At 55.0% G+C, this 12,849-nt stretch overlaps 1 protein-coding gene across 11 annotated transcripts in view; it reads left to right on the top strand.

Moving 5' to 3' along the window:
* Positions 1 to 12,849, top strand: part of CACNA1G (calcium voltage-gated channel subunit alpha1 G) — a 62,548-nt gene that overhangs the window by 15,324 nt on the left and 34,375 nt on the right. For all 11 annotated transcript variants that reach the window (XM_036222909.1, XM_036222907.1, XM_036222908.1 and 8 more), the window contains exon 9: positions 1,769 to 2,145. In XM_036222909.1, the coding sequence (XP_036078802.1) occupies positions 1,769 to 2,145 (377 nt within the window). The remainder of the gene's footprint in view (positions 1 to 1,768; positions 2,146 to 12,849) is intronic.

Here is a 12,849-nt window from a genome sequence, read left to right as displayed (position 1 = left end):
TTCTCATCTGTTGAAATGGGAATCATAATTCCCATATTGTAATAATAATAACCATCATGTAAGGAGCACTTGCTATATGCTCTGCTCTGCGTTGTTTGCGATAATACCTAACATTTGTGGATGCATTGCTATGTGCCCGTCACATGCTTTTCAGGCAGAATCCCATTGGCGCCTTCAAACAGTTTAGATGATAAGCTTTCTTACTGTCCCCATTTTACTGCTAAGGGAAAGGAGGCTCAGAGAGGTTGTATGGCTTGTCCACATTTGTGCCACCGGTGAGGGGTAGACTCAGGACCATCTCTGACCGTGAGGCCCACACCCCATGCCTCTTGTTGCAAGGCTCAGAGGGGAAGAGGTATATGCCTGTGGCCAGCGCTGTGCTGCATACTCAGGGGACTCTCGTAAACATGAGTTCCATTCCCTCCCCACAGGGAGACCAGGGTCCCGGAGCAGCAAGTCCTCAGGGAGCTGTTAGTCTGATGGGCGGTACACCCAGTATCATAGGGAGAGTGAGATGCTCGCTGCCTGTGGTGTCCCCCAGTCAGACAGGGGTGGCGGGCCGTCCTCCGCAGACAGACTCACTGCAGCTACAGAACAGGGCCTGTGTTTCAGGAAGGATTTGGCACGTGGGAGAAATGGTGTATTTGTGGGATGTTATGTGGGAATGTGGGCTGGGACAGGAAGGTGCTATCACAGAACGCAGTGTGAAGGGTTCTTGTGCCAGCTCCTCCACTACCCTCCCATAGGACACGAGCCAGTCGCATGCACACACATGCATGCACATTTTTGTTCCCGCCTGTAGAAAAGGCAGGGCTGGGACTGTCATTGTCAGTAGGTGCTTGTGGACGTCCTCCTGTGTGCAGTCAGTAGGGGAAACAGTGTTGGATGCCTGTGAGGGGCTGGGCCCTTCACATACAGGCTTTCCCTGGGTGGTCCCTGAGGTTCCTTTCAGCTTTCATAGTCTGTGATCAAATCTAGATTTAAATTGACATTGATATCTTGGGATAGGTCACTGTGTGCTCGCACACGCAGTCTGGCGTATGTATATGTGTGTATGGAAGTGTCCAGTGTGTGTTTGTGTGTACTTGCATGTTCCTGGTGTTCATGTGTGTGTACACATGTGTCTGATGTGAGTAGGTGCATGTGTGTGCACACGGGAGTGGCGCTCTTACCTGGTGTATATGTATGTCTGTGTTCGCACGTGCCTGGTACATGTGCATTGTGTGATGTGCATGTGTCTTTGTACACATGTGTTTGGATGTACATGATGTGGCGTATGCAAATAGTACATGTGTGTACATAGTACATGTGTTTATGTACATGAAGTATCTATCTTGTGTACGTGTGTGTGTCTGATATGTGTATGTACACGAGTGTGTCTCAAGAATCCCTTGGAAAATAAATGCTATTCAGAGCAGTATTGACGCAGGGCTGGCTTCCCTGGGACGTAGGGATGATCTAGGCTCCTTGCTGAAGTTTTCCTTGGAAATAAGAGCTGCCTAGGATCTCAAAGGACATCAAGACCACTTGCCTGACCCTAGGACATCCAGCAGTGACTGTTAAGGGCATACTATTGGCATTTGGTGGCATTCTGTTGCTCCAGATTGCCCGCACTGCAGGGCACCCAACACCCCTGGCCTACTAAGTGCCCAGCACCCCCATCATCGTAACAACCCAAGCTCCGCTACTCATTTCACCCACGCTCTGAGGGAAGGGCCACCCCAACTAAGAAACTCTGGAGCCTCTAACCTCTACCCTCCTGTCCCAGGCACCTGTCAAAGCTCTTGCAAGATCTCCAGCCCTTGCTTGAAGGCAGACAGTGGAGCTTGTGGCCCAGACAGCTGCCCCTACTGTGCCCGGGCTGGGGCAGGGGAGGTGGAGCTCGCCGGCCCCGAGATGCCTGACTCAGACAGCGAGGCGGTTTATGAGTTCACACAGGACGCCCAACACGGTGACCTCCGGGACCCCCACAGCCGGCGGCAACGGAGACTGGGGCTGGATGTGGAACCCAACTCTGTGCTGGCCTTCTGGAGGCTGATCTGCGACACTTTCCGGAAGATTGTGGACAGCAAGTACTTTGGTCGGGGAATCATGATTGCTATCCTGGTCAACACACTCAGCATGGGCATCGAGTACCACGAGCAGGTAGGGCAAGGGCACGATCCCTGGGGCTGGGACCCCACTGCCTTCTTCCCCTCCTACCCGCTGTGTTATGTTTTCTCTCCATGCTGCTAGCCCGCCTGGCAGGGAGGAAGGAGGACAGGAGGGAGATGGCAGCAATGGGAGAGAATTCTTTGGAGGGTGAAAAACCGTGAATGACACACAGCCTCTGAGTATGGAGGTTGCCCAGAGCAGGGGCAAGGTCTGAGCTGGGCATGTACTGTCTGGGAAGGCTTCCCAGAGGAGGCAGGCTTTGAAGGATGTGAATGAGTGATGAGCATTAGATGTGGGCAAGACCTCTTTGGAGGGATAAGTCACTGGAAGAGATCTGGGTCTTTGGAGAAGATGTAGCGGGGAGGGGAGGTGTTGGGGGGTCCTGTAGCATTCATCTGACTCAGTAATTAGGGGTGTGATTGACTGGAGGCAGAAGGGGGCCTGTGTAGGTAGGGGTGAGGTGTGGAGGGTTGGTGGCTGTGCCTGGATGAAGCCAAGGCTCTCTGCTGCTGGTCTTTGTTCTGAGAGCCTTGCTGTGAGCAGGGCCGTGCTAGGTGGACGAGAGTGCCCAGGATGGTGAGGAGACTTGAAACTATTGCGTTTGAGGAATCGTTCTAAGAACCAGGGTGTTTAGTCAGGAGAAGTGGAGGCTCAGCAGGGACAGGCAAGCTGTCTTCAAATATTTGAAGGGCTGTCATGTGGAAGAGGGAGCAGCCTTGTTTTGCGGGGTAATGGCTGCAGGCAGTAGGATCTAGGCTGGCGGGGAGGAGGCTGCTCTCACTTTCATAGCTGTGCAAGGACAGAAAGGGTGTCCTGGGGGACCCACTGACCCCCACCCGGCACACTGACCGGGGATGGGAGCAGGCACCCTGGGGCCTCACAACTTGGTTTGTCTGCTTCCCCCAACAGCTTCCTTCCAGAAGGCGGCCCTTCCCCCTAATGTGGCCTTCTAGGTCACCCCCTTGGCTGATTCTTAGAAAAGAAAGGAGGCAGGTGGCAGGTGCTACAGTCCACAAGCCCTGCTGCGCTCTTCTCTCCTGGGCATTCTTGCCTCCTTGGGGCTTGGGGAGGGGACCAGGCCATCAGAACCTGACTTTCCTGGAATGTAACTGAGACTATACGCTTCCCCAGCTTCACGCTAATTGCAGGTAGAGGCATCTAGAGGCCAGAGGTGTGGAGGGGCACCTACATGGAGGGGAAGGGGTGACAGTGACCATGGGGCAGGGCCTGGGTTCAGCTGGCCAGTTTGAGGAAGGAGTGGGGACCGGGGTTGAGCCTGGGGAGCATAGGTCCAAGCCGGGGCTGGGCAGACAGGAGACATGTGCTTTTCAGGAGGATCAGAAGCCTCCTCCCCCTATCTCACTGACCTCTTTGCCCACAATGTCGTGAGCATTTAGCCCTTACCCCAATCACCCTGTCCCGCCAGGTGTGCCCTCTCCCCGGCCCCTCCCCCATTACCATCGTACCGCATTGCCACCCCTTCCTCTTGCTTCACTGCCCCCCAAGCCAGCCTGTTATGCCGGACTCCATCCCTGTGGAGGCGAGATGCAGGGTGGGCAGGACACCTGCTGCAGTACCGGCAGGCGGGGCGTGCGGCGCTGTGGTGTGCGTGTTGTGTCTGGGCTCAGGGGGCAGCGGCTGTGTGCACACATCTGTTCGGCTGCCCTCCAGGGAAGAGGTGCTCTGCTCCTCCAGGCTGGTGAGGGCAGCATTTTCTGCTGCTGGGACCTAGGTGGTTGTGGCCCCTACATAACCTTCCGTTATCCCGGCTCCTTAAGCCTGAACCTTAACCTCCTCTCTCTCACCCCAGATCTGGCCATGGTCAGTGCCCATCCCCCAGAGGGCCACCTTCTCAGTGCCTCCCTTAGAGGGTAGTACATCCAGCAATCTTTGCCCAGCTGGATGCTGCTGGTGGGGGCTTCGCACTAGGAAGAAGCTGAGTCACGGAGACCGAGGGCAGATGAAGCCGCAGCAAGAGGGCTTTCAGTGAGATACCCCACTGGGGAGGAAGTAAAAGCGATCAGTCAGGGGTGCCTGCAGCATCTCCTTGCCCAAGTTCTTGAGGAAACCAGGGGACTTGCCCTGCAAACCTTTAGCAGCAAGGAGTCCCCACTCAGTGATGGCACAATGTCTTCTCCAGGGAGGAATTTGTCCCAATACCTGGCTGCTAAGGGCCCCACAGGGGTGAGTGGGAGGCCCCAGCAGGCCAGGCAGATGACTGGCTGCTGCCTGGCAGGCCCGTGGGCCGGGGGTGGTGAGAAGTCCCAGAAGCAGCCACGGGCCTGCGCTTGTAAGCACTGCAGCGTGAAAGTCCCGCCATCTGGGCCCCAGAGCCTGAGCAGGCTGGGGTGGGGGGGGGGGAGGGTTGGGCAGGGAGGAGAGTGAGGACACCCAGGGGCCGAGAGACAGAGACACAGAGGGGGAGATGGAGACATGGAAGGAGACAGACAGGAGGAAACGCAGCAGAGAAGACAGCGAGAGAGAAAGGGGGGGGACATAGACAGGGAGGTAGGGGCGCAGGGGATGAGGGAGGGCCCCAGGGGCGGAGGCAGACATAAAGACAAGAAGACAGAGGCACAGACAGACACGAGAGGGACAGAGATGTAAAGGGAAGATGGAGACTCAGGAAGAGGAGACAGAGACAGGCGGAGGCACGGAGACACAGGGGTGACAGAGAAGAGAGAGAAAAGAGGGAGCTGAAGACAGAGACAGAGACCAAGATACAGATGAGATCGGACAGGGCAAGGACAGGGAGACAGGCTCAGAGGAAGCCTCGAAGACAGGAGAGAGGTGGAGCCAGTTGAAAAAGAGGGCTGGGAGAGGCCGGGAGAGCGACAGGAGATGCTAACGGAGGCTCACGGTTCCCCCGCACAGCCCTTAATGAGGTGATTGTGTTCACCGATCCTGGTATTGATCAGACTGTGGGACAGTGGAGAGGGTGCTGGAGTTGCTTCCCTGGGGGAGGAGCCAGCCCTCTTCCTGGCTTGGTGCTGCTGCCCTCCCCAGGCCTGTCCTCTCCGCTGTCACCTACCTTATCTATCATTCAGTTTCCCTGCCAGGGACAGCGATGCCTCTCACGCTCCTCTCTACTAACGCGCTGGCCGAGAAAGCACCCATGTTGTAGTCCCTCACCCTGCCCAAGGGAGATCCCATGCTGTCCACACTCTTCTGCCTCCCTCACTTCTTAACCCACCAGCTGGTGGAGAACTGGCAGGACTGGTTTTCACTAAGGGACTGGCGAAGATGACAAAGACACAGGACACTGAGGAGAGAGCAAGAACATGTTCCGATGGAAGCTGAGCATAGGACTAAGCCATCCATTAGGGGGTAGTACGCGGAGCAAGGAACTCTCTGTGTATTTCCCATCCGTCCGTCCATTGCACACATATTTCCTGTGCATCAGAGTGGGGCCTAAGCAGGGACTGGCATATTGAGAAATGTTTAACGATCAGCAAGAAAGAAAGGAAGGAAAGAAGGAAGGAAGGAAGGAAGGAAGGAAGGAAGGAAGGAAGGAAGGAAGGAAGGAAAGAAAGAAAGAAAGAAAGAAAGAAAGAAAGAAAGAAAGAAAGAAAAAGAAAAAGAAGTCCTGATTGATAGTGTTTGTAGCATTTGCCAGTTACCATGGTGTAAATGCTCCCACCATGGCCAACTTCAAGCTATCAATCTGATGTCACTGAATGTGGAGCTGGGAAGAAATGTGCACAGCTGGTCCTCCCGAGCTGGTGCAAGATGGCCCCAGCACACCACTGGGCCTGGGGCGCTTCGTCTTTCCTCTCGAAGATGTCACCAACGAGTAAAGAGTCACATTTGCTTGATTAATACAAGGTCAGAGAAGGATGCATGGAGGCGCAGCCTGTGACCCAAACTGGGGAGGAGACTCAGGGAGGGCTCCATGTAGGACATGACCTTGGAGCTGAGTTTGAAGGAAGAGGGGGATGTAGCTGGCGAAGGGAGAGGATAGGGCACAGTATCGGGGAGGGTCAGAAGTGCAAGGCACCGAAGTGGAGAGTTTCTTAAGGAGTTCAGAATCAGTGGGGCATTGGGTAGGAGCTGGGTTGGGCAAATAATAAGAGATGAGTTTGGAAAAAACTCAGGGCCAGGTCCTGAGAGGCATAGATGGAGCTTGAATTCTATCCTGAAGGGGATAGGTTTTCAACAAAGGTTTTAAGCAGGTCAATGCTATGAGCAGGTGTGTGTGCATGGAAGCCACGTGGGGAGTAGAAGGGAGGAGAGAACCAAGAGACAGGGAGGCCAACGAGAGGGCTCCTGCAGTGGTCCGGGTGGTTCGTACATCTCTGTCCCTGGAGGAGCAGAGGAGAGGGCTGGGGAGAGCTGACAGGTGCCTGAATCTGCAGGACGCAACACCAGCTGGATATCTGGGGGGATGTGACAGTCAGAACAACAGCCATATTTGTGCTTGGGGTGGGAACACTGGTGCTTGAGCAGATTTAGGCTGGAGGACAGTGCATATAAGATGCCCATGGGACATCCCGGTATCTGTACAGCAGGTTGCTGGAGCTCAGTAGAGAGATTGTCTCCTGGAACCTGTCTCCTCTTGGATCTGCAATGAGTCAAGGCCGCTCTAAGAGAGGAGAGGATGCTGGGAGGGGGTCTTGGGGCACAGGAGATTTCCTAATCACCTTTTCCTGGCTCTGGGTTGCTGAGGGCAGGGACTAACCTCATATTCTAGAAGAGGGACAACAGCATGTGGGAGAGAGGGGAAAGGCATGTGGCCCAGTGGTCTCCTGGGCTGTAGAGGAAAATTGGAGGAAGGAGGGAGGTCCACAGAAAAAAGCCTTTCGGTCCAGGAGAGACAATGCAGGTGATGAGTCCGCTCATTGCTCCAACTCGGGGCTCATCCTGTCACTCTAGATGCATGTCCAGAGAGGGTTTCTATTTATAAGTGAGTGAGGTTGACTGTTCAAGGCGAGGGAAGCGGGTGAGGGTGGGGGAGTGTCTAGCTGTGGTAGGTCTTAGCTTTTCAGGGGATTCACAGATCCCTTTTGGATTCTGCTGAAAGCTGAGAGCCCTCTCTCCAGAAAACACACACATGAATAGACTCCCCAAACGTGACATTTGAGGACAAGTGTTTGTGGATACCTCTCATTCCAAACCTATCCCTTGGGTCTTTTGCCTTCAGACAGAGGAGCCCTGGCTGAGGAGCTGGGCCTGGGGTCCAAGCAGGACTTTGGGGTTGACCCTCTCACAACTGCCCTGGTCCCAGACTTTCGAAGGATCTCCAGATGTGAGAGGGAAAAGCGTGCTATTTCAGAGATGTCGGACTGGCTAAAGGGGTGCTCGCATTCCTTCAGGCATCCTCTGGCTCTAGGCTCCCCCAATTCCACAAACACGGGAAGCACCTCCTGTGCTCAGCACGCTAGCATAGAGTAATAGAATGGCAGGGGTGGGGGCAGAGCTAGAAGCACCCGTGAAGCTGAGGTGAAGCAGAAAAATCGTTCTGCTTCATGGACGATTATGCCAAATGCCGAAAGGGAGGCTTCTGGGGACAGAGAGAGATGTTCACACCCAGGTGGGGGATTTGGAAGGGCTTCATGAAGGAGGTGGCTTTTGAGACGGCCTTGAAAGATAAGTGGAATTGGTAGTCAGGGCTAGGAGCTGAGAGACGCAGGTGGAGGGAGTAGAGCGAGTTCTGGCCGCCTCCCAGGGCGGCATGCAGTGCTCTGAAGTATAGACATGTTGCCTTCCCACCCCCACCCTGAGCTGTCTGAGCAGGAGTGATGTGAGTTCAGAAGAGCTGAAGGGAGCCTGAGATTCCAGTAGGTGCGGGCTGGGTTGGGGGAGGGGCCGGAGGCTATTTCTGTCCTTCAGATCAGAGACTGAGGGCCCCAAGTCTGGTGGTGGCAGGGAGAGCAAGGAGGTGGGGGTCAGCCATTCTACTGGTAGGGCCTACAGCCTGGCACCTGCATCTGGAGGGATGGAGGGCGGGCCTGAATCTTAGATAACTCCCAGGTTCCAAGACAGAGTCCTGGAGAGGGATGGAGCCAGGAAGTCAGGTTTGGGAGAGGAGGTGAGAGGGTTTATTTTGGACATGCTGCCTGAGCTGGCTGCGGGCCACCCTGGGAAGGCTCTCAGGCCGGCTGGCTCTCGGGGTGAGGAGCCAAGGGCTTGGGGGAGATTGTTTAGTGTCCTCTACACCCAGTGACAGCTGGGGAGGCGGGAGTGGGGGAGATGGCGTAACGAGGAGCCAGGGAAAGGGTGTGGGCTCAGACTCAACTCTGAGGAATGTTGGCCTAAGAGGAGAAAGGCAGCCTAGGTGGGCAGGAGATGGTCACCGGCACAGGGTCAGGGAAGTCAGGGCAGGCTGGCCATCAGGCAGGAGGTGTTGGTGGCTGGCTCAGATGCTGCTGAGGCATCCGCTAAGAGGAGGGTTGGGGAGAGGTTCCTCAGAGAGAGCTGGAATGGTGGGTCCCAGGCTCCAGGGCTGAATGGGCCTGGATTCACATGAAGGCTTCTGCTTTTAGGCAGGGGAAGGAGATTGGAGGATTTTGGGGAAAGGGGGATAACTAATGGAACAGAATGGGGCCCAGGGGAGCCTGGTGGCTGCGATGAGATGAAGGTACAGATGGAGGAGGGGCTGGCTCCCTTCCAGGAGGGAAAGAGAGAGAGAGGAGTAGGTTTCAGGACCAGAGCTGTTTAGGGAAAGGAGGGAAGTGGAGCCCTATGAAGCAGGAGACCAGACTGAGCATGGGAGTGGGGACCGAGGAGAGGGAGAATTTGGGGGGAGCTCCTGGCGGGGAGAGAGATGGAGACCCAGCAATAGAGGATGATGAATGAAGGTGAGAGCAGCGTGGGGTCCCCAGCAGAGCATCGCCCTGTCTGGTCAGCACAGGTTCATGACCCTAGCAATGCTCAGCAATTCCACAGCCTGCAGTGGAGAGGCACGGGGGGTAGGGACTTATGTAGCCTGGGGCTAGGCAGGGCAGGAGCCCTCTACGATCCGCAGCATGAGGGCAGCCTTTAAATGGTCCACCATGGGCTCTGGGTTTTGAGATTGTGTTGGCGGGTGAGGAGAAGGGGCCACAGTGCTAGAATTTTAAAGTTGCAGAGGCTTCAAGTTGTGTGTCTTGAAGCTAAGTGAGCGCTGCAGGTGCCCTGTGCCTATTTAGCTTGTGTGTTTACTTGGGGTGGCTTCAAGGAGCTGGTAGGGGATTGTGGAGAGAGGCTAAAGCCCCCCTCGTTAGGAGGCACTGGGGCACGATGATACTCCAGCAGGCAATGTTCCCAGCTGGAGAGCTTCCAGGGGGTTGGCACAGAGCAAGGTCATGATCTGTATGATGAGGCCTGTGGGGTTTCCTGGAAACCTGCTGCCACACAGATGTGCCCTGACTTGCCACACCTCCTTGAAAGAGGGGGAAGAGGAAGGAGCAGGTCCTGCTGACATAGTGACCCTCACCCCATCACTGTGGCCTGCCTGGACCACCTGTCATAGGTGTGTGGAAGCAGCAGGCAGGACTGTGGAAAGAAGAAGTGAGGTGAGCCAAGGAGTCAGAATTGGGAGCAGAGGTTTCAAGGTCAGTGGAACAGGCAGGAGCTAAGGAGATAGATAGGGTGGGAGTGGCACTTGGGCAGGGCTGAGGTGACTTGTTCAAGCCCCGCTCAGCTCTCAGCCAGCTTGTCTACTCCCTCACACCTGCCTTGCAAAAGGCGCTCCAATTTAGTCGGAGCCAGCTCTCAGGCCTCCTGCTTGGACCTCTGCAGTATCCTCTAATTGGTCTCCATCTCTTCATCTCTCTAAGCCATCCGCATGCTGCCATCACTGCAGCCAGATTAATCTTCTTAATAAATACACCACTTTTACATCTCTTCTCCCCACACCAGAAGCCTCAGTGGCAGAGTGTAGGCAGAGGCAAGTCCAGCCTGGGTTGTGGAGCGGATCGTTCTGCCTGGCCCTGCTTACTTACCTTGCAGCCTTGTCCCCCACCAGCCCCTCCATCCTCTGACCCAGGCAGACCGCTTGATTCTTGGTCTCCAGGATGGCCTATGCTTTCCTTCCTCTGCACCTTGGCTCACACTGGCCCCAGCTGGGCGGGCCCTCCCGCAGGAGCTCTCCTCCCACCGCTTCCTCCCCACTGGCCCACTGACCTCAGCTGTGTTTGAAGTTCCTGGGCTGCTCCAGGTATTTGCCCCAGCATGGTGCCTAGTTACAGCATGGCAGGCACTCTGCGCTGCCACGTGTGACGGCTGCTTCCACAGGGCCTTGTGAGCATGGCTTGGCTGGGTGTATTCACAGGTTTAAACTCCTGTGTCCTGCAGGGCAGACTTGCCCTGTAGTGGTGTTACCCTGTTTAACAGAAAAGGCTACTGGGGATTAGAGAGGTCAGGGAACTTGCCCTGGGTCACACAGCTGGAAAGTTTCAGAATTGCTAGGCCTTTTGTATTTAGATTCGACCCCACCTTTTATCACCAGTGTTGTGTACATGGTGGGTTAGTTGATGGAGGTGCTGTGGGTTTCTGGGGAGTCCTGGTTCTGGGAAGTATTGAGCAGCTTACTCAGGGCTACAATGGCTCCAGAGCGACAGGCTGAGGGTGGGAAGTGCTGGGAGATGAGAGATTTGCAGGTAGTATCGGCCCAGAGAAGAGCCTGGGGCCCCTGGGTGGGAGAAGCTCAAGCTGCCTAGCCTCAACTCACCTAAATCCCCACTGGGCCTTGACATCTGTGAACAGGAGGGAGGATGCAGTCTAGACCTAAGAAAAGACTTCTTGGCCGCCGAGGAGGGCCAATGAGGGGAGGCTGGTACCCACCTGCCTGACGGCCTTATGTGAGTCTACATGGGCTCTGTGTGGGTGTGGGTGTGTGCGTGTGGGTGGGGGGTGGCAGTGTGGACAGATGCAGAGAAAAGCACAGATGGACCTAGTTCTGTACCTTTCTAAGTGAGCAAATGGTGTGACCTCCTTTAAATTACCGCACCTCCAGGAGCGGGCCATCTAGGAGGCAGGGAGGAAATACCTCCTGGGAGGAAGGGATGAGCCAGTGCGGCCCGTGGAGTGGACTCGCGGAAGTTGGCTCCCTCCCCACCCCTTCGCAGTTGCAGTGGCCGGAATCATGGCGCTGGTCCCTGGGGCAACCGTGTTGCTAAGATCGTGTCTCTGCGTCCTCCTCCTGCGTTTAGAGAATGTTCCCAGCCTCCAATTTAGGAACTTGAGCAGACCTGGCTGTCTGGGGGAGGAGAGCTTTTTTCCCATGGATCACGGGGGATTCCAGGGCCCTGGGAGGGAACAGGCATTGCCCCTAAATGTTTCCCCTGAGAACGGAGGAGAGAGAGGGTGGGCTGAGGGAGAACACCCGGCCCTCTACTCCGTCTGCTTCTCCAGTGCCACAGCTGCATGGAGGGGCAAGGTGGGGGCTTCAGCCTTTGCCAGCAACCTCCTGGATGAGGAACAGGGTGATGCGGGCCTTGAGGGAGCCCTGCGCCATCCTCCTGACGAGACTCTTGGTGTGAGGGTGAGCGAGCGTGTGTGGGTCTGTGTGTCCATGAGCTGTCGGGTACAGACTGTCTCGCCCCGTGGATAACATCAGGAAACAATGAGAATACTCTTTTTCCACACTCCTGGTAGTAGTAGTACTTTTAGGGCTCACCGATTGAATAAACACATGATAACAAAAGCTACAGAATGTTCAGTTACTTAAAAAAAGTTTTATTAATTTTTATTTTTGGCAGCTTTTTTTGAGGCATAATTTATATGCCATAATATTCACCCATTGTAAGTGTACCTCAGCTATGCTTTCAAATCAACTCATTCTTTATTCATACATCTATGTTCATGTGAAATATAATTTCACATACATTAGAAGACACATTATGTATTCAGTCCATCTGTGTGTCTGGATTCATAGGCCCATCACTGTCGCCCAGGTTGGATTTGGGTCCTGCCTGGTATCATATTGGAGTCAGAGTGAAGTGGGATGGGGCACTACTCCTTGGCTTTCCCTGACCTGTGACTTTGAGCCAATCATTCACCATCTCTTGACTTCTTTTGCTCATCTGTAAAACAAGGAGGGTCTGATAGCTTTTAGGTGGCATGAGGTGAGACATACTGTGAGCCTGGGAACCCACAAAGCATTGTACCTGTGTGGTCTGTGCTCCTCATTTTTATCTAATCCGAAGATGGACAACTGGGCGGGTGGCAGAGTGACAAGGAGGTAGGTTTGCTGATCATGGCTCCCTGGCAGACTGGCTTGGAGCACAGAGTTGGGGATCCACTCTGTCGGGAGGGGTCTGAGCCCTGGGCTTTATCTGTCCTGATGACGGCCCCTTCCCCACCACCTGCACCAGGCTCACGTGGAAGGACAGAAGGTCCTGTCTGCCTGTGATCCCATTCACTAGGTCAGGTGGCAGTGCCCCCCCCTTCCCCTACTTGTAGTCTGGGGAGCAAAAACTCCAGGTCCGAGAGCTTCTCTTCTTCTGAGTAGCCATGGACCCTCAAACACCCTCATCTGACAATCAGAAGGCCCTTCCTTCCAACTCTCTCCACCTCCCACCCAGGTTGGCCATCAGGATCCATTTGGTGGTGCCCAGGGCTTAGTTCCATGCTTGGGTGACCTACCTGGGCAGCCAGCCAGATGAGACAGCTGGGTTAATAGGAGGAGGTGTCTGATGGACTAAAGGCTTCATCCGGTTATTTATTTATTATTCTTTAGTAGCTACCGTGGACTAATCCCATGGGTTGGGCTTT

The sequence above is a fragment of the Rousettus aegyptiacus genome, unplaced genomic scaffold (genome assembly GCF_014176215.1).
Source record: "Rousettus aegyptiacus isolate mRouAeg1 unplaced genomic scaffold, mRouAeg1.p scaffold_m13_p_6, whole genome shotgun sequence".
NCBI classification, from domain to species: domain Eukaryota; kingdom Metazoa; phylum Chordata; class Mammalia; order Chiroptera; family Pteropodidae; genus Rousettus; species Rousettus aegyptiacus.
Note: the sequence above shows the minus strand (reverse complement) of the source record. Positions and strands in the feature narration are given on the sequence as shown.